General features: G+C 54.4%; 1 protein-coding gene across 1 annotated transcript in view; it reads left to right on the forward strand.

Annotated features, from left to right (window-relative positions):
* Positions 1-20,292, forward strand: part of CRMP1 (collapsin response mediator protein 1) — a 106,353-nt gene that overhangs the window by 58,241 nt on the left and 27,820 nt on the right. Inside the window, exons 2-3 of the mRNA XM_081303256.1 lie at positions 13,298-13,386; positions 18,205-18,389. Of these exons, the coding sequence (XP_081159382.1) occupies positions 18,266-18,389 (124 nt within the window). The 5' untranslated portion in view covers positions 13,298-13,386; positions 18,205-18,265. The remainder of the gene's footprint in view (positions 1-13,297; positions 13,387-18,204; positions 18,390-20,292) is intronic.

A 20,292-nucleotide genomic window follows, 5' to 3' on the forward strand; every position in this document is an offset into this window, starting at 1 on the left:
CCGCGCCCACCCTCCCCGCCGCTAAAAATAACCTCTCGGCGGACACGGGTGGCCGGGGCCCTGGAAGGGTTAACGCACCGAGGCTGGGCTGCTGGAGGGTGGTAACTGTAGTGTGGGCTGAGCCGGCAGACTGTGTCCCTGGGTGTGGCCGGAAACAAAGGAGCCCTGGTCTCTTTGCTTTGTCTCCATGGGGAGCCAAGGGCTCAGCGGTCAGGAGCTGGAGCCTCCACCCCACTCCTTGCCTGGCCTCAGAGTTGAGGAGGCCATTGCAGAGTGAAGGGCACCACCAGCACTGTGGACCTTGGGTGGCAGGCCGAGCAGCCAGGTGCTGAGAGGCGGGGTTCTAGGCCTAGTGGAATCCCCCAGGTGACTCCTGAGGGCTGAGGATCTGAGACCAAGCCTGCTCATTTATGCAGAATTCTGGGTCAGGAGGAGGCTGTCACTCCCTACACAGCTGCCAGTGTAGACTAGCCCTGTTTTATTGAATCCCAGCAGCAGTCCATGGAGTGGGACAGGGTGGGAGGGGCTGGACCCTTGGCCTCCGCTGCTCCCCCCGCATCTGCTTGACTGGGCTGAGCTTTGAGTTGAGAAATCCCTGGTGGGCTCAGCTCAGGTTCTTGCCTGGTCAAAGGGGATTGGGACACCTATCCATCTCTATGCTCTGCCTTAGGGACCTAGAGGCCTAGGGCCAATCTGTAAACACTAGTTGGTTGAGTCCGGGGAAGGAGTGTGTGGCCCAGGCCAGACAGCACAAAGAAAGCACCATAATGTCCCTCTGAGGCGATGCCTGCTGTGGGAAGCCTGCCCCTGATCCTAGGAGGACAGGCAGGTGGTGGAGGAACCCATGAGCAGGAACCTCGGGTCCCTCTGCCCCAGGTGGAAGTTTACCAGATGGTCGTGGAGGCAGGTGTGTGGGAATGCTGCCCTGGGCTGGGGATTTGTACAGTTGGGCTCAGCTGTGCCGGGCCCCCTGCTGTGGGCTCTGCTGAGATGAACTGCCCAGCCTTTTGCAACAGATGGCTCTGGGTGTGCCTTTTGCTCTGGCCCCTCTCTGCACATCAATGTTCTGATATCCACAGTGGGTACCTCCTCCAACAAGACCCAAGAGCATCAAGGGCTGGGGGTGGGGGGAGGCAGCAGAGTGTTTAAGGTGCTCTGGGTCCACCTGGCCCTCCAGGGCTTTGGATTTGCTGCCTGGCTCCCTGCTGCTTTGGTTCTTCATGCAAAGCAAACAGTCAACATGTGGGTAAAGGAAAACCTCAGGTTTGTTTCCAGTAGCCTCAGGATGTGGTTCCCATAAACCTGGGGAGGAGAGATGCTGAGAATTTTAGTTTTACGTTCATCTGGATAGCCCTCCCTAGCCAGAGAGATTTGTGGTTTTAAGGAGAAAATAACAAACCTGAGAGAATAGACTTGGATGGGGTTTCTTCAGGATCCTTCAATTGCCTGAGGGTCTTGGTTGATAATGCACATGTGGTGACAGGGACCAGGACCTTTCCTTAGAGGCCGTTATGGCTTTCCAAGTGCTGCACCCCAGCCTGTTCTACGCAGTCATTTGATGAGTGAATAATAATGGCAAGCATCTGGTCTGTGCTTGGCACTTGCTGGGCTCCAGGGCAAGTGGGAGGGAGATGGCTTTGCACTTGCTCTCCCAGATGCAGCTGGGAGTCCCTGGTTGAAGAGGAGGAGGGGAAAGGAGGAGGAGGAGGGGAAGGCATAGGCGCTTGGCTCCTGCCCCCAAGGACCAGTGGACTGCTTGAAATATGGATGAAGCTCTGTTTCATTTGTGGCTTTTATTTTTTTAAATAAATGGCACAGCCACGGATTAACTTAGCTGAAGCTGTTTCTGTGCCCACTGAGCATTAAGCAAGAAGAACATCCTGGGTGTGGCTCTCAGCAAACAAAGGCACATAGCTTCCTGGCCTGCAGAAGCTCTGAGCTCCCGACAGAAGCACCAAAGGGGTAGGCCTGCTCCATCGTGGGGTGGGGGGAGTCCAGGTTTCCACCACGGGGATTATGGTTTCTGTTGTTAACATTCAGGCCTCGTGGGTGCTCACCCTGTGAGCTCTTGCTGTAGTCCAGCTTTCAGCATGAATTTCACCATCACCTTGTTCTGAGAACAGTGCTGTGAGGAAGGCAGCCAGGCACATCGTCCTTGCTTCCCCAGGAGTAAACTGAGGTTCACAGATGTTTGCAGCATATCGAGGTTCTTGCACTGGATTGTGACATTTAAGTTCACATTCAAGTAGCAAGAGCAGGTGAGCTGCTTGGCTCGTTGAGAAAATCACACCCATGCTTTGCCTCTTCCTTTCACTCCCGGTGAAACTGGTGTGTGTGTATTTATACACTAGAGTTTATATTTTGGTATGTAAATGTGTATGTAAGTTTGACATCCAATCAAACAGTGAAGATGGACAGGAAGAAAGACCATCCAGTAGAGCTGACTCTGGGCTGAGTTAGTTATTCTAAAGTGCAAATCTGCAAACATCCCTGTGGGGCATGCTGTGTCCTGAGGGTACCACCCTGTCCTGTAGGTGTGCAGTCATCCCTGGCTTTTTACACAAAGGGTTTGAGATGCCTGCAATTGCTTGATTTGCTATGCCTGTTGAGAAATCAGACACAAGTCCAATACAGGACTGAGGGTCTGGAAAGAGCAGAGAATGAACCTGCCAGTAATTAAGCAAATGCTCTCAGTTGTGTTGAGTTGATGATGGAGAAGAGAAAAATGGCCATATTAAGGGAAAAATCATTTTGTTTACATTAGATTGTTTGAAAGCATCTCAGAGGGAACATAAAAGTGACTCAGAGTTTTGATGTTTCCCATCTCACAACTGTGCCACCTTAATCATAAACATATGCTTCTTGTAATGAACTTGGTCAAGCCTTAATCCAGGGGATACTTGGAATATGGCACATGAGTGAGCTTGGCACGTAGTAAATATCTACAGGTCAGAGTTTCTTTCTCCACGCTCAGGCTCCCTCTCTGAAAAATGAAAATTTGGAGTTTTGGCTAGAGCAGGTATTAACCATATATCTGCTGTGTTCTTTGAATTATGCAGAGTGCATTAAGAAACCTGCCATCTAGGTGATGATGTGCACCCACAGGAAACAAACTAAGAGTGGCCAAAGGGCAAACCCAACCAGAGCCCAGGTGTCAAGAGGAATTCAGAGCAGAGAGGACCCAGCACTGGCAAAGCAATGGGGGGGCTTCTCTGGGCCCAGAGGTTGGAGTGGGCCAGGTGCTGGTTGCTGGGGAGTAGGGGGTAGCAGGATGGGCAAGGAGAGCTACGTGGACAAGGCCTAGGCTTGGGGTAAACGTTATGAGAAGAGAGTGAGGAGCTTCATACAGCTGAATCAGAAGTTGAGCTTGAAAGCGATTCTGCAGGGCTTTGGGAGTTTGGCAGAATTCACTTAGTGGACATAATACCTGGGTTCTAAGTGTGACTCAGACTCCAGTGAGTTATTTGGTCTGGGGCGAGTCTTCCTGGGCCTTGGATTCCTTTTCTTTGCAGTGAAAGAGTTAGATTGGATAATTTACTTCTAAGTTACAGGGAATTTTCATGGTCTTCTGGGGGTGACAGGGAGCCATCGCAAGTTCTTGAGCCGGGAGGATGCATGACAAGGGCAGTAGGTAAGAGTGTGGATTCTGAAGAGGGACTGAGTCTGCATCCTGGTTGCTCCACTTACTAGCTGTGTAAATCGGGAAATTCACCTATTCTCTGTATCAATTTTTTTTCTAAACAAAATTTTGATTGTAAAATAGGAATAATAATAACCCATAGATATTTTTCCCCCTGAACATTAAATGACAGTGTATATAAGATGGTTGGAAGTGCCTGAACATAGGAATTGCCATGTGGGTTAGCTGTCATGGTTATTACTGTGCTGTCAGCTTTGTTTCATAGCACACAGGTTCAAGATATCAACGACATATGTTTATTTCTTGCTCATGCTACATGTGCCCTGTGGGTTGGCTGTAACTTTGCCCCTGGCTGCAGTGAGTCTGAGACCTGGGCTGAAGGAGCAGCAGAGCCCGAGAGATTGGCAGCACCTGGAATGCCTTTAGGAACTTCTGCTCCGGTGTGGCCTGACTGCTGTCTGCTCTAGTCCACTGGTCAGAGCAACATGTGATCAAGCCCTGAATCAATAGGGAGAAGACATTTTTTTTTTTTTCTGGAGAGATACGAAGATGAGATGTGAACGTTCTGGAACATCCAGACACTGGGTAAAATTGGTGCTTGGGGGTTGGGGGTGCAAAGGAGAAAAGGCCCAGCATTGGTCCTCAGCTTCAGTAGAGATTGGGAAGCACCAAACTGAACTGGGCAGGAAGCTAGGAATACAGATTGGAATGGGGTGAAGGGCCAGGCCAGAGGTGGAGATTAGAGACCCGTGTAGATGAGGCACTGTAGGGACAGGAGGCTGCAGGGTGGCCCACCAGCCTGTGCTTCTCAGCCCGTGTGCTGTGAGCACAGTGAGAAAGTCCTCTGCAGATGTACTGCCAGTTGTGGTCATTGTGGAAGTTTGTGTTGCTATAGCCACACGTTGTTTTGGCAGCATCTCTCACAAGCAGAGAGGAGCTACATCCAGTCTAATTTGCTGGGAGTAACAGGAAGCTCCCACCAGAGAGGGAACCTTCCCAGACTGCGCCTTCCAGCCTGTAAGAGGAGGGCAGCAGGTGCGGACTGCGCTGTGGTGCTGAGGAGCCAGCCCGTGCCACCAGGAGCTGCAGAGGTCCCAGAGACCCAGGAATGCCGGGGCGTGGCTGCTGGGGCGTGAGTGGCCTGGCAGGGTTGGTGCTGAGTGGTCTTTAATCCCTTTGATGATGTTGCAAAATTTTATACCACTTGGCAGTGTCCCCCAAACACTGAAGGCTAAGGACTGTTGTGCTGGAGAGATGTAATGGCCCAGTGTTGGTTTTGTTCTGGGAAAAGACAACTCTGAGTTGGTGGGTATTGGTGGTGTGGCACGGGTGGGAGCAGGGGTGCTTCTTAGAGAAGATGGTTTAGGAAACAGCCCCTGACTGGTGGCAGTGGGGGGCTGTGGACATGTGGGTCGCAGCTCCTCTCTCTTTCCTTGGCTGTGCTCCGGCCATCTTTCTCCCTGACCATGGGCTGTCTTCCCTGGGCCTCTGCCATGGTGTCAGCTGTGCCCATCCTCCGTGGAGCTTGCTCCTCCTGGGGCTGGGGACTGTGGCTTCCTGCTTCCGCGTCCTTGGCTTGTCTCTGTGTCTGTCAGCTCTGCTTGACCGTGAATACTTGGACTGGGGGGGGGGGGGGTCTGTCCTCAGCTTTCTCTGGGGCACTCCTGCTCAGGGAGACTCATCGTGAGGACACAGGGCCGTGTGAATGAGCGGATGAAGCCAGTGCCTTTGGCCGCCTGGGTTTCAGGCGTGCCTGCGCTGGCCTTCCTTAACAGCCCCCTGTCTGTGGATTTAGCATTTCGTAGTCACCATCCAGGGGAAGAGGTGGCAGGAAGGGTTTTTGGATCTCCAAGAAATAAGAGAGAGGGGCTCCTGCAGCGGTGCTTTGGCAGTGGGGAGGGGCGGAGCTGGCTGATTCTCTCACACTGAAAAGGAAGCTTCACAGCCTCAGTTTTCCCTGGATTGCCGTGTCTCCCCCTCCTCCTCCCCGGGGCCTGGCCACCACTGATGACTTGGTGCCACAAGCTGGGGTCAATTCCATGAGAAGACTCGGTGATCTGCTTGAGGAAAGTCTGTGCCTGTCCCCAAGCTATGCTGCCACATGCTCTTTATGACATCATATTCGTGGACCCTTAGGGCTTAATTCCTCATCAAATCTCAGCACACATCTCCTTTCTGTAACCTCAAATTGGAAGGGAACCTTTTAAATTGTGTCAAATATTCTGCTTGTGCATTTGAGGAGGCAGGAAGGACTGTCCATTGCTTCTCCCCACCCCCTGCTCAGGCAGGGATTCCATGTGCCCTCTCCTTGCATTCCTCCGGGGACAGGGAGATCACCACTTCACCAGACAGCCTGCCTTGCCCTGGGGCAGCTCTGTTCTTGGTCACCCTGTGCGTGGAGTGCCCTCCACCTGCCCTCAGCTTCTCTCCTCCACACTGCTGTTCCTCGAGTCCCCGGAAGGTATTCAGAATCAAACTTTCAAAATGAAACTTTAATGAGGGGACATTTTTTTTTCTGCTTCCTCAAATGCCTGAACTTAGAGCAAGTGGCACAGAATGTTGAATTTCACAGCCCCATGTTCAGTGTAGGGAGCACTTTTACCTATTATCCTAAGTGATCCTGTGTTCCTGTGGGTCACTTTGACTAGTTGCATTAACAGATGAGGAAACTGGAGCCCACTGATGTCAGGCACCAGAGGTCAGGCAGCTCAGAGCTCTGTGAGACCAGCTCTCGTCCTGGCATCAGGACAAGGACCCCACAGCCTCCTGGGAGGTATGTGTCAACGTGAGCTGGAACTTGGAGCCTCATGACCAGTGCTAACCAAAGGAGACTCCACGGAGTGACCCCTGGTCCTGGAGTCACGACACTTTACATGATGGGGAGGTGGAAGTCAATGGGTGGAGCAGGTGACCAGGCTGCAGGAAGGCGTGGGTACAAGCTTAGGGCTGGGCAGGTGCATTTAGGGAGGCTGGGGGTATCGTGAATGGACGAGAAGGGTAGGCCAAGGCTGAGGACAGGTAGCAAGGCCAGGAGGAGGCTGGGGGCGGAGCTGATGGGGGTGAGTCCAGGAAGAGGCTGGGGCGGAGCTGGTGGGGGTCAGGCCAGGAGGAGGCTGGGGCGGAGCTGGTGGGGCTGAGGCTGGCTGGATGTGTTTCACAAAGGCCCTCTGGCCTTCCGCAGGGAGACCTGTGGTGAGGGGACCTGGGGCAGGAGCAGCAGGGGCTGGACTTGAGCAGGCAGTTGTGGGAATGTTTCCAGGGTGGACACAACAAGACCAGGAAAGCCTTGGGCTGCAGGTGTGCTGTGGGACAGATGTTTCCCCACAGTTCTTGGGCCAGAAAGTCATGTGTGACCCTCACAGTGACACTAATGTGGCCCTCATGGGCTGGGCTGGTCACCAGAGTGGGCTTTCTATAAAAGTGACTTGGTCCCTCTTGCTCTCTTGCCCTCTGCCTTCTGCCAGGGGATGACACAGCGCAAAGGTCCTTGTGAGTACCCAGCTCCGTGCTCTGGACTTCCCAACCTCCACAGCCAAGAGCCAAAACAATTTCAATTGTTTTATTGTCACCCAGTCTGAGCTATTCTGTTACGGCAAAGAGTGGTTCAGACTTGGTGTGAGAGGTGACAGGGAAGTGAAGGTGAGATCCGTTCTCCCCAGGTTGCAAGGATGTTAAAAAACCAGGTGGCCTTCTAAGTGCTATTCATGTGTTAATTCATTTAATTTCCAAGATCACCCTCTGCATTACAGTGGGAAAGTGGGGCAGAGCCGTGAACTTGCCCACCTTATAGGATTGGGAGGCCTGAGGCCACTCAGAACCCCTGTCTGGCCTCCCACCGCCTCCTGAGCCATAGCCAGTTGCATCTCGGTTAACTGAGTGTTCAGTGAGGTAACAAGGGTGAAGGGGCCTGGCTTGCCTGGGACACGGCCAGTGTCAACTGGGTGACTGGGTCTGTGTTGAGTATCTTACCCCCTAGAGGCGTTTGAGGCCTTCAGAGCCTTTTATCTCCCTTTCCTGCTCTGACCACATTCACCACAGTCCTATCAGGAGGGCGGATGTTGTGCCAGGTCTGTGGTGGTGGGCAGTGGCGTTTCTTACTCCATCTCAGAGGGGCAGAGCTAAGGCTCAGACAGGTCATCTAGGCCTAGTCACGAGAGCACTCATTGCACAGGGGCCGGTGGGTGGTCACTGTGTAGGTGACAGGTAGGGCTAGGTTTATGTTCTGGCTCACCCTCTCTTGGGTCTTACCTTGAGAAATTCACTGAGTTCTCTGAGTTTCCTCGTCTGTAACTCCTGTGTGACTTGAGGGTGGAGCGTGCGGACCCTGTGCTGCAGGACTGGCGCCTGCCCAGGCTCGAGGAGCATGACTCTTTTAAAGTGGAGCTTTTCTGTCCAGATTTTTGGTAAGAGGTAAGAAGTAGAGGCACAGAAACACAGACATAGGTGGAGGCCTAGATATCACTATCAGTGTAGTTAGCATCCTTCTCCGGCCTACTCCTGGGGTCCAGAGACAAAGTGTGTTATTTTAAAGTCAGACACTCCATCCACAGGGAATATTTCCCAAACCTCTGCAGGCAGGACGGGACCAGAGGTCCTGGTGTCATGACTGCTGTTGTCATGGAAACGGGTCTGAGCTTGCAGCAAAGGTGGCAGTCCAAGGGGACCAACCAACTGATTCCTGCCAGCCTGTGGTGTTTGCCACTCTCTCCAGGAGAGCAACCCAGGAGGCGGCAGTGGTGTGAGGCAGAATCTGACTAGCAGATACTCACGCTTGTCCCCCTTCCCAAGGATGGCTGGGCCAGCGTCCCCCAATGGAGGACCTCTGAGACCTGGTGTGGACACCTGTGCATTGGTCCTAGGCTCCATGTCAGCATTAGGGGGCATTGTAGAGAGAGGACATGGGCCGTGCCCTCCCCTTCCTTCCTGGGGTGGGAGAGGAGCATTAGGGATTGGAAAAGTGACATTGGGGCCTGGCACCTCCACTGTGAAATGTCTAAGTGTCATTACCCGGGTTTGGTGGAGACGTAAAGAGTTCAGACTTACCAGCTGACGGGGGAGCAGTGAGGAGCTCCAAGACTGGGTGAGCGTGAGAGACAATCAGCCTCCCTCCCTGTGCTGTGGCCAGTGCATTTCAGCACCACGGACAGCACACGGCCCACCTCTTCCTCACCCAGGGCACCTCACCTGGACTCTGGGGACACTGTATATATATAATTTATTATTTTGCGGGAGTATTCTCCCTTTCTCTGTTTTTCCAGCTTAATGAATTTCTGCCCATATTTCAGAACTCAGGTCAATGTCCCCTCCTTGATGACACGGTCACTGTCTTCCTCCGAATCTGTAATGACAGCCTTGGTTCTCTGCTATTTCCAGTTTCTAAACCAGTGATTTGTGGATAAGTGTTGGTTTGGAGAACAGCATGTCTTATTTCCTTCTGAGGACCCCTAGACCTTAATGGATTTTGTGTATCTCCTGAGGGCTGCCTTTTGGGCCTGTGTGCAGGGGACAGGTTCCATTCCCACCATGTGGGAGGGAGAGCAGAGCCCAGGGCACCTGAGAGCTTTGCTGGCCTGGACAGCAATGCAGATGCTTCCCTGTGATCCAGACCCTCCCTGCCCCCAGCAGGGGCCGACTGTGGTGTGTTTTGCTGTTGATTGATTGGTTAGGAAGGCCTGAGGCCTGAAGGCTGATGTCCCTAAGCGGAGCTGGATAGAACAGTTCATGTAGTGAAGTGACCAACGACACCTGCCAACAGCTGCTCTTCCCCCATTGGGCTGCTGGGAGATAGGGCAGGTCTGGAGATGAGCCTCCGCCTTGCTGGGCCATCCTCCAACTCACAAGACACTGGCAGGAGACTCCACTGCTGCCCAGCACCAGGGCTTAGGTGACCCTTGAAAGGTGTTCTTCCAGCACCACCTGTGCCATGCAGGCTTTGCACCTGGCATGTGTCCATGCCCAGGCAGTGGGTCAGGATTTCAGGAGAGATGTATGGTCTGTCTGCCTGCCTTCCCCCCATCCTCTCCTTCCTTTCTAACCTCTTCATTACCCTATTTCACCCTCCTTCTCACTCCCTCTCTTTTCAAGTGTCCCATCTCCTCCTCTCTCTTCCCTGGCTTCCTGTCTGCCACCTCCCCCAGCTGCTCAGCAAAGATCTGTGACATTCCGAGGAGGGTCCCTGGCCTGTTGATGGAGACGTAAGGTGAAGTCAAGGGGTCTCCAGACCCCTCATGCAGTGCCCAGCTCACGCAGAGCGGGGAGTATTGGGACGTGTGTACGTTGTCTTGCCAGGGACACCACAGTGGGGGCCCCAGGGACTGCTGGGGAGCTGTCCGTTCCTGCCAGAAAGACCCACTCCCCTTGAGTTCTGCCAGTGGAGAGTTTTGCAGTTTGCTTTTTCACGTGACATCTTATTGTCTTTGTCCTTGAAACTTCTATAAGGTATTGACCAGCTGAGGGGTAGTGATGTGGTTACACCATTGTAACTGAGTCTGATCTGACCTTTGTGTATAAATCCTGGACTTGTTTAGGGCTATTTTCCTGGGGACAAATGGACAGCACTAGATTCCGGGTCAGAGGGCATGAGCCCTTTTTTATTTTCAAATGTGTGAATTTTATGTTTAAAATAAAAATATTTACATATAAATCATGTATCTCTAATGTCTTTGTATTTGTGTGTAGTGACATTCCCTCTGTTTGGTGTGCAGCCTGAGATTTTATACATTCCTTAGAACAGCAGGCCCCTGGGTCTGACCTTGGAGTGTAGTTAGATTCTGTCTGCTTGTGGGGTGTCATAAATTCCAGAGCATGAAAATGTCTAGAAATGTGACGCAGTGTGGCTCGGTGGCCTACACACGGGCAGGGAGTTAGGAAAACTGCATCAGGAGCGTGACATTGGAGGCCACACCTGTCTGGAACCGCATTTCTATCGAGGTCAGATCAGTGCCCCACTCAGTCCCTTCAGGGCAGGCGGCCACAGAGAAGGTGTGCTTGGTGGGTCTCTTCCTTGCCAATGCACAGATCATGGCTGGCTCCATGTTAGGGATTCAGGGCAGGTTGTTGGGCGTGGAGTGACTGCTCTGGAATCCCCTTTCTCCAGGAAGCAGGACACGCCATTTCACACTCTCTTCCCTGACTTGTGGCTCTGAGGCCTTTTCTCTTCATCTCCACCCATTCATGTTCCAAGAACCAGTTTAGGTATTCATCCATCCATCCTGCCATCCTGCCTGCCACCCACCCATTCATTCATCCTGCCTGTAATCTATCCATCTATCCATCCTTCAATATTTCCATCCATCCATCTGTCCATTTGTCCACCATCTGTCCATTCGTCCACCATCTGTCCATTCGTCCATCATCTGTCCATCCATCCACCCATCCACCCACCCATCTGGCCAAGCAGGTCCAAGGTCTTGAAGGTGTAGTGGTGAAGAAGTGAGAGTCCCTTCCCTCGTGGAGATAAGTCTAGTGAGGGCATCTATAGGGAGAAGAGAACTCTGGGTGGTGCCAACCACTTCCGTTCACCCATGCTTGGTCCTTGTGTGGTTGTGCCTGGCACATCCCCCGGTGACACATGACAGCTTGGAATCCAGTGGAAAGAGCCACATGGTAGCCAGACAGGTACATATGTAGTATGTCAGGATTACTGTGATGAGTGCTGTGCAAACATGGGGGGTGAGGGGCAGGGCAGCTGGAGGGCAGCACGTGTGGGGTTTCAGACTGGGCAGGTGAGGGGAGGGCTCTCAGATGAGTGACCCTGAGCAGAGCCGTGCTGGAATAGATAGTGGGAGGGCAGACTAACTGGGGTCTTGCTGACCTTGGCTTTCACACTGAGGAAAATATAACACTGAGGCCAGAACCCACCCGGGAGTTCTGGCTGCAGACTGTTTCTTCTCAGAAAGTTTCCCTGTTGCTTAGTCTGGCTTGACCTCTTCTGGGCTTGCAGAGCATCTCTGCCTGCCTCTCACGGTAGATGCCAGGGGACCATTGGGACCACTGGACCGTGGCCTCTGGGACCCTCCGTAGTGCATTTTCTCAGCTTCCTGAGGGGTCCTGGTGGAATTGAGCCCGGTTGTCCCTTTATCATGTTTCTGTGGCAAGCTCTGCTTCGCGTGGTGGGGGGAACCTCTCATTCCCGGCAGAAGTGGTTGCGCTGAAATCTTAACATTTACTGGCTCTCCCCCCACACAAGGGATGGGGGCCTTGAGAGCAACTTGAAGATAATGGAAATCGAAAATAAGCACACTGGAAAAAATTTAAGCTCCAAGAAAATGGAAATTAACAAATATTAATGATAAGCAAAGGCACTTGGTGTTCCCATACCTGCCAAATTGGGCAGTACTCTTGGGGAAGCAGTTCGGTCACATTTATCAGGGGCCATAAATAAGGTTCGTGCTGTTGGACTCAGTTGTTAAGCTTCTGAGAATTTGGCCTGACACAGCATCCTAACCACAGAAAAGTTGTGCACAAGGAGGTTTGGTGCAGCTGACTGCCTCGCTGTGGAAAACAGAAAATAGCTTAAGGGCCAAACAGTGGGGCAATAACTAACTTATCACGTAGCCATGCGATATGGTGTTTGGCAGTTTTAAAAATTGTGGTAATGAAGACCATGCCCTAACTTGGGATGTGCTTATGGCAAAATCCCAAAGGATGGAGCTCTGTTCTTTTCTGTTCTTGGACTCGCTGCCTCTGGCCTTGCAGGTCACTCGACATTCCTGGCCGCCTCCCTTTTCAGCCCTTTGTTTGGTCCAGCCCGTCTTATTTAGTAGGTTTTAGCTTGCCCTACCTGCACCCCCAGGTAAGCGTGACGGCCCCTCACTCTGTTCCTGCCCTTCCCCTCCTGGGCCACCTTCCATCCCATGACTCTCATCGGCCAGGCCCAGGGAGCAGATCCCAACTCTGCCTGGTTTCCCGTGGCTCCCAGGGCCTGGGCCAGGGGTGGTCACATCTGGATGAGTGTGTGGATGTGTGTCCTAGAGTCACAGCTGTGGAACAGACAGGAGGACAAAGAAGACAAGCGTCCGAGGGACCTGGTGCATGTGCAGGAGGGGCAGGGTTCGTTGCACAGTCTTTTCATTATCTGCACAGTGTCTCCGAGTTGATGAGTTGATCACTGTCATTAGAAATGCCTTAAGAAGTTCCTGTCCTACAAATGACGCTGTGTCTTCAACTAGTGAATGACATTTAGAAGGGAGGAGACAGCAGAGACCCACAGGGCAGGTGCACAGTGGGGACTTGGTGTGCATCCCAGTGACACAGACATTTCTGAGACAATCCAGTAAAACCAAATGTGGTGTGTCCGGGCGGAGATGAAGGAGGAGGTGGATGGGGTTAGCTGGAGTAGTGGGCTGTGGTGAGGGCTCCTTAGGAGGCCCTTCCTGGTTGGAGAAAGTACTGAAGTATCTAAAGGAGGAATGATCCCATGTTTGGGTTTTGTTTTGAAATACTTCTGGGGAAAATGCAGAGCATTTGAGGAGGGAAGGAGGTGGGGTGAGAAGGCGGAGCATTGGTGGAGGAGGGTTGAAGTGGGGGGGTCTGGGGGGGTTCAGTGCCCTTTCTTTACCTTTGAAGATATTTGAGAGTTTTATTGTTAAAAGTTGAAAGAAAACCATTCCCTTGACTCTCCCCCAGTGATGCTTAAAACTCTGCTTTGTTTTACAGAGTGACCGACTCCTCATCAAAGGTGGACGGATCGTCAACGAGGACCAGTCCTTTTATGCCGATGTCTACTTGGAAGACGGGCTCATAAAGTGGGTTGAGCAGGACACACCTAAGAATCTGCTCCTCCAGGTGGCCTGGCCTGGCTGGTGTTCTGCCAGAGTGGCCGTGCTGTGCTCCTGTATTTCAGAGCTCCAGACTGGGGACGTCAGACTGGGTGGAGCAGGGGCCGGGGTGAGCTAGAGCAGGGGCCGGGGTGAGCTAGAGCAGGGGCCGGGGTGAGCTAGAGCAGGGGCCAGGGTGTGCTGGGGGACCCCTCCGTTGTCCCAGGCTTGCTGATACTCCTCAGGGTGCCTGTTGCCTTTAATGCTCACACTCAGGCTGTGAAATGCAGATGTAGCGTTTTGGGGATATTTTTAAAGATTTTTGTTGTTGTTGTAGTTGGACACAATACCTTTATCTTGTTTATCTATTCTTATGTGGTGCTGAGGATCGACCCAGGGCCTCACACATGCTAGGCGAGTGCTCTGCCGCTGAGCCCCACCCCAGCCCAGGTGTAATGTTTTATATCAGGGGCATGAGGGGCCAGGGGGCTAAGCACTGAGCCCAGTTGCAGGGTGGGCTGGGGACAGGGCCTGTGTCCTCCCCGAGAGCCCCTGGCTGAGCACAGCCCTGCCTTCCACCTGCCTGCCGTTCCTGGGTTGGTTGAGGGGATCAGAGGAGAAGTGGGCCTCCACAGGGACCCTGTCTGGCTCTCAGAAGAGTCCTGGCTCTGCCATTTCCCTACGTCTCCCTGTGGGCTCCCTTTCAGCCTGCCATCGCTGACCCCAGGGTAGGAGCCCCCTGGGACACTGTGACTCAGTGATGCAGGCCGGTGACTTAAACAACAGGAACTCACAGTGTGGAGCCTGGAAGCCCTGGTCAGTGCCCGCAGGGATGGTCCCTCCTGGGCCTCACTCCCGGCTGGCCTGGGGCCTCCTTCTCACTGTCCTCAGATGGCCTTTCTTTGTACTGCCCAGGCGTTTCCCTCCTGATAAGGATACTGGTTCTGTTGGGTTCAGGATGCACCTTGATGACCCATTTAGGCTTAATTTTATCTCCTTGAAGCCTCATCTCCAAACAGTCACACGGGGGTTGGGGCTTTGGTGTGGTTTGGGGACAGTTCCGCCCATAACACCAGGCAGTGGTTTCTCCGTGGCCTCCGGCATTTTACTGGCTGGTGATGGGGACGTGGCTGTCCCTTTGGCCTGGACTCACGGCCTCTTCCCTGGGCATCTAGAAGAGCAGAGGAGGAGACTGTCTGCGACCGGCTTGGGCTGTTGGTGCAGGAAGGAGAGCGCAGGGAGCTGGGGGCACGGGGAGGTCAGACAGGATGCAGCCTGGTAACAAGCCAGCCTGGGGGGCGGAGCACATGCTGTGATGACGGGGGGGGGGCGGGTAAAGGAAGCCAGGGTTAGTGGGTGCATCGTGCCCCCTGAAGGTTCAGAGCCCCCGCCTCCCCGTCCCCTGCTCTAGTCCTAGACAGCAGCCTCCTCCCTGCCATCTTCCCTCCCCACCCTCCTAACTCACTCTTGTGGTGTGCACGGCCAGCCCATTCCCACTTGGGAGCTGTGCACCCCAGCCTCTCCGTGGAACGCCTGTCCCTGCATTGCCAGCTCCACGTGATGTCTCCTCAGGACACCTTCCCTGCCCGGGGATGGCCTGGCTGCATGTCCCCTTCCCTGTGGCCGTGAGCTGCCATCTGTCACAGCCTCCCTCACATGTTATCTGTCCCTCGGCCAGGGCAGCGAGGCCTCCCCACTCTGGAGCATGGCCTGGTCCACAGTAGGTGCCCCAGAGTGCTGACGAGAAAAGCGAAGCGAATCTGGACCCCCAGGTCAAGGTGAGGGTTGACTGGAGCCCCAGAGCAGCAGTGTGGTCGGGTAAGTCCAGAGCAGGAGGTCTTCTGCTGCACTGCTGCTTAGATCAGAGGAAGCAGCCCAGGCTGGGGCCCCTTGGCCTCCCGGGCTCCAAGGCCTGAGGGCAAAGTCACCAGGCAGCTGCTGATGCGGTGGCCATTCCCATGGTCATCTGCTGCTTGAGGTTGGAGCTGGTCACTTGTGCTTCCATCCTTTCGGGGACCTGTGGAGCCCAGTGGTCATGGGCTGAGCTGCGTTTCTTGAGTGCTTGCTGTATGCAGGAACACCTGGAGCCTTAGGACTTTGGCTAGCCAGGCTGTTCGGGAAACAGTCAGTTCTGTAAATTCAGTATCTGTCCAGTTCTCTGACTCAGAACCCTATTTTGCTTGCACCCCAGTGCTAAAGGCCTCTCTGAGCTTTGGTATTCCTCTTCCTGCTCTGTGAAGCAGAGCAGGTGACCTCAACTGAGTGCCTTGCAGGACTTAGGGGGTCCTTTCTAGCATGCAGCCTACTGGCTGAGAAGAGTAGGGCTGGAGTGGCCTGTACTGACCCCAGGCAGGCAGAGGCTCAGTTTTTGTTTACTTTAGTAAACACCAAGAGTCCTTCTGTTTGGGACCCTTGGCCGAGTTTTCCAAGAGCCATTCAGCTATTAGGGTGCAGTGAGCTGTGATTCATGGAGGATTCTGCCTGGTTCACCGAGCTTGGTGATTCAGAGGCTGGTCACGCAGGGTTTCCTCCTGCCACAGCGGTGGCACGTCTGAGGCGAGCTGAGCTTCCTCTGTCCTCCTCTTCTGGGCTTGTTGCTGGTGTGCGCCATCAACTGCATCTTCCTCCTGACTCACCGGGTCCCTGCCAGTTCAGTCCCCGTCTGAAGGGGATGTGCTGCTCCTGTGTCCGGGAGGCAGTCAGCCTGGGGGCAGGTCCTGTTCTTAGACTTGGGGCCTCCCAGGACCACCTGGACTTGCTGTGTGACCTTGGACCAGTCTAGGTGCCTGTCTCAGATCTGTACCCCCTTTGGCCCAGTGGACCTCCTCCCTTGTGGGGCTGTTGGTGGGAGACTGGAGAGGTTGGTGGAGGTATGACAGGGCCCCTCACTGGGATCTTGGCATGGTGACCGAGTCACAGGTGCCATTCACACCGAGCTGTCTCTGGGGCAGTGACGTGTAGGACTGAGCCTCAGGTCTGCTGTCCCTGCCGACTCACTGAGTGGCCCTGCACCTTTGCAGGGTTAGCATTGGGTACTCTACCTGTCTTCTTTAGAAGTTAGCTGGGAGCCCAGGTGACATCATGTTGAGTGCTTGGAGGAGTCTCCGCTCCCCAGCAGGCCTCCAGGAAGGGCAACTGCTCTTTGTTAGGGTCAGTGTCCTCCAGAGGCCCTTCCCTTCGGCTCCTGGCACCAGCCCATGTGTTTGGAGAGGGTGGCAGAAGGACCCGAGTTTCCACGACCTCAAGCCAGCTGTGCAGGGGAGGGGTGGTGGTGGGGGCGGCGGCAGCTGCGATGGAGCTGGTGGGACAGTTTCCTGGGTGCTCCCCTTGAGCCTGGCTTTGTGCTTTGCTGGGCTCTTTCCAGCTCAGGGAGACCAGGATGTGCCCAGCTCTGCGAGGAGCCGTGGCTGGAGCCCTCTCTCTGTCCCGCTGGCCTGGACCAGCCTTGCCCAGGCTCCTGTAGGGCCAGGGCTGCTGCTTCTGCCCAGGAGGTGAATTCTGTTCTGGGCTTGATCCTTTGGTCACTGCAGCAGTATTTTTTAAGTCTTTATAACTGGTGTTTTTATGTGATGGCCTTACCCCAAGAATTCAGAATAGCTGGATTTTAGTTTTGCAAATAAAAATTCAGATCTCAGATCGCAGCCAGGTGGTAGCTTTGGAAGCTGTGGGGTCCCTGGCCTGGTTCTGGCTCAGAATCTGCTGGTGCCCTGGCATCTCCTTTCTCTGGTTCCAACAAATAGAACAGGCATCACTGGGTGTCATGTAAGTCTCCACGGGGCTCGTGGGGCTCGCGGGGCCAGGCCCCTGATTGTCTGCGACCTTCCTCCTGCAGGAAGTCTCAGGGCTCAGCAGGGAAGAGAAGTGACCTCAGCCTGTCTGGAAACACTGGCTTCCCCCGCCAGAGCCCCTCGCGGTGGTGTTAAGGTGACCTCAGTTTTGTCTTACGTGCCCAGGGGGCTTGAGTAGCTTTCCTGAGGCCTTGCTCCTCCAGTTCTGCTGAAATGAGAAGCCAGGGGCCGCGTGCTTGGCCACTCCGGCCACTGTGAAAGGCCCCGGACGGGCGGCTTCAACAACAGGAATCTATTTCTCACAAATAATCAAGAGGCTGCGAGTCCAGGTGTTGGCAGGGCTGGCTCCTCATGAGGGCTCTCCTTGGCCTGCAAATGGCGTGTCTCCCTGCGTCCTTAGGCAGTCCTCTGTGTGTGTCTGTGTCCAGATCTCCCAGGGACACCAGATGGATTGGATTAGGGCTCACTCCAATGACCTCATTTTACTTAATCACCTCTGCAAGGGTCCTGTCTCCAAGTACAGTCAGTCACTCTCTGAGTGGCTGGGGCTTCCTGTGGATTCGGGGGATGCAGCTCAGCCCCCGTCAGTGTCCCTGAAAGCTCATAAGCCAAGGGGACTTTTCCCAGCCTTGCTAGGTGATGCTCCACTCTGCACCCCCATTGCCAAAAGCCAACCACCCCCCTGAGAGACTGGCTGTTCAGACAGCCCAGCATCCCGTGACGGAGAGGCTGCTCTGCCTGGTTGGACCCAGTCCTCCGTCCCCCTGAGAAGCCTTCCTGGAGAACCAGCCAGGTGAAACAGCTCCCTGTGTCCCCGGCCCTCTGCCCTGCCGGATTCCAACAAGGTGCTTACGTTGAGTGTGAGCCCCAGGAGGGCAGGCCCTGCCTGAGTACCCTCCACCCACCTGTGGCCCTGGGTGACCTGGCTCAGGCGTGTTTACTTAGTGGGCCTGAAGCTGCTAAGCTGACTGCCCAGTTTGCTTTTAAGAACCAGGTCCCCTCTGTTGTTTGTCTCCAGGCAAATAGGAGAGAACCTAATTGTTCCCGGTGGAGTGAAGACCATCGAGGCCAATGGGCGGATGGTCATTCCCGGAGGGATCGATGTCAACACCTATCTGCAGAAGCCCTGCCAGGGGATGACGGCCGCCGATGACTTCTTCCAGGGCACCAGAGCAGCGCTGGTGGGCGGGACCACGATGATCAGTGAGTTGCAGGCCCTGTCCCCCGAGTGCGGCTAGGGGTTCTCCATCACCATGGGCAGCAGCACCCTGGGGCCCAGTGCAGACCAGTCACTGAGCTCAGGGCCGTTTCATCTCCTTCTCACTGTGGTCCCCCAATGCAGCTCAGTGTCTACAAAGCAATACAGACAGTAAAGCTTTCAGAACCCATTTTGGAATGTATTGAAATAAAATCACTGGCACATCCTGGTTATTATCATTGCCTAGGCTGAGATTGAAGTTGGCGTTTAGGTGCTTAGAAGATAAACGGATTTAAAGGTATCACATAAAGAATGATATCCCGAAGTGTGAGGATGGCCAGAGTTTTGGAAACCGTGACATGGGTGTTATAATGATGGAGGATGGAGGCTCGGAGAGTTGAGGTAATTTGCCCAAGTTTACATAGCGAGGAAGTGGGCGTGTCGATCAGTATTGATGCAAATAATGCTGTGATAGTGCTGCGTAACAGTCTGCGTATCAAATGTTTTCCATTGCCATAGCAAGATACCCCGGGTTAGGTACTTTTAAAGAAAAGAGGCTTGTGTAGCCCACAGTGTGGGAGGCTGAAAATCTGAGATTGGGTGGGCCTCTTGATTCAGTCTCTGGTGAGGGTCCCCCTGGTTGAGTCGAGCAATGGCTAGCATCGATTCCTTCTGAGCATGTGCCTCCAGTGGCCTAGTCACCTTCCAGCAGTCCCCACCTCTTAGAGGTCCTGCCACTTCCCAACACGGCCACCCTGAGATCCGAGCTTCCAACACACAGACCCTTGGGGACATAGGCAGGCCATCTCCAAACCACAGCAGCCCCCGAGTCTTGAGCAGCACCCTTCCCGTGGCCATCGGCGGTGTGCATGAGGGTCTGGCAGAGACTTGCCTCCCTCCTGCCACCTCGTCTCTTTGCTCACACCCCAGTGTCTGCCCATGTTCTGTGACTGGTGTGAGCCACATGGCCAAGCCCAGTCACTGGGAGTACCCTCTGCCCTCAGTGAACCACGGTGGGCGTGGAGACTCATGGACAGATGGTACCACCTGGCCTCCGTGGCCTGTGTGGGGAGCTGGGCTCCTCCTCTGTGCCCCTGGCAGCCTGGTTTTGTTCTGTTTTGCTTGAGAAGCTGCCTCTGCTGGGGTCCCACCTTGGGAAATGACTCAGCAGGCGGCAGTGGATTATACATGTTCTTTGAACTGTCACGCTGTGCGATTGCCCGGCTGTCCTGAACTGGCTGGACCCTGCCGTCTCCTCTCTCCCAGGTGACCCTTGGCAGCACCCTCCATGGCTGCACTAGCCACAGGGGAGGGCCGCCTCAGGGCACAGACAAGCAAAGTCCTGATCCTTTTCCAACAGGTGGCACTTGCACCTGCTGGGGGACAGTGGGAGGAGCCAGGCCTTGGCCCTGGACAGGCTTGGACTTTTTGCCCCCCCACCCCCACCCCGCTGTAGGAGCAAGGCCTGTCCTCAGCCTGGTCTGCAGCAGGGGCCTCATGATTGAACCCCTGAGGGTGTTGGGAAGACATAGGTGAGATCCTGTAGTATAGTGCACAGCCCTGGGCTAGGGGCCAGGATCCCTGGGGTCCCCTTTGCTCTTTCCCCATCACCCACTATGACATCCTGGGGGAGCCCTGAATCCGGGGTCCTCCCCCAACACCCTCAAAGGCAGTTTGCTGTGTGCTCCAAGGGTCTCGAGTGTGCCCAAGGACTGTGAGGACACAGAGGGCCCTAGGGGACGGGCAGGCTCCCAGCCCCACCCTGTTTCTCAGCAGATGCTCATGGGAGGCGCAGAAGGCCAGGCTGTGGGCCGGATGGACAGCCGCAGGACCGAGGCTTGTCCTCCAGGGGCTTGCCCTCTCAGGAACCCCTGCTCAGCCACATGGGACTGTTAATGGTGACTAGGC

This window comes from Spermophilus citellus, assembly GCF_964194105.1.
Source record: "Spermophilus citellus genome assembly, chromosome: 8".
NCBI classification, from domain to species: domain Eukaryota; kingdom Metazoa; phylum Chordata; class Mammalia; order Rodentia; family Sciuridae; genus Spermophilus; species Spermophilus citellus.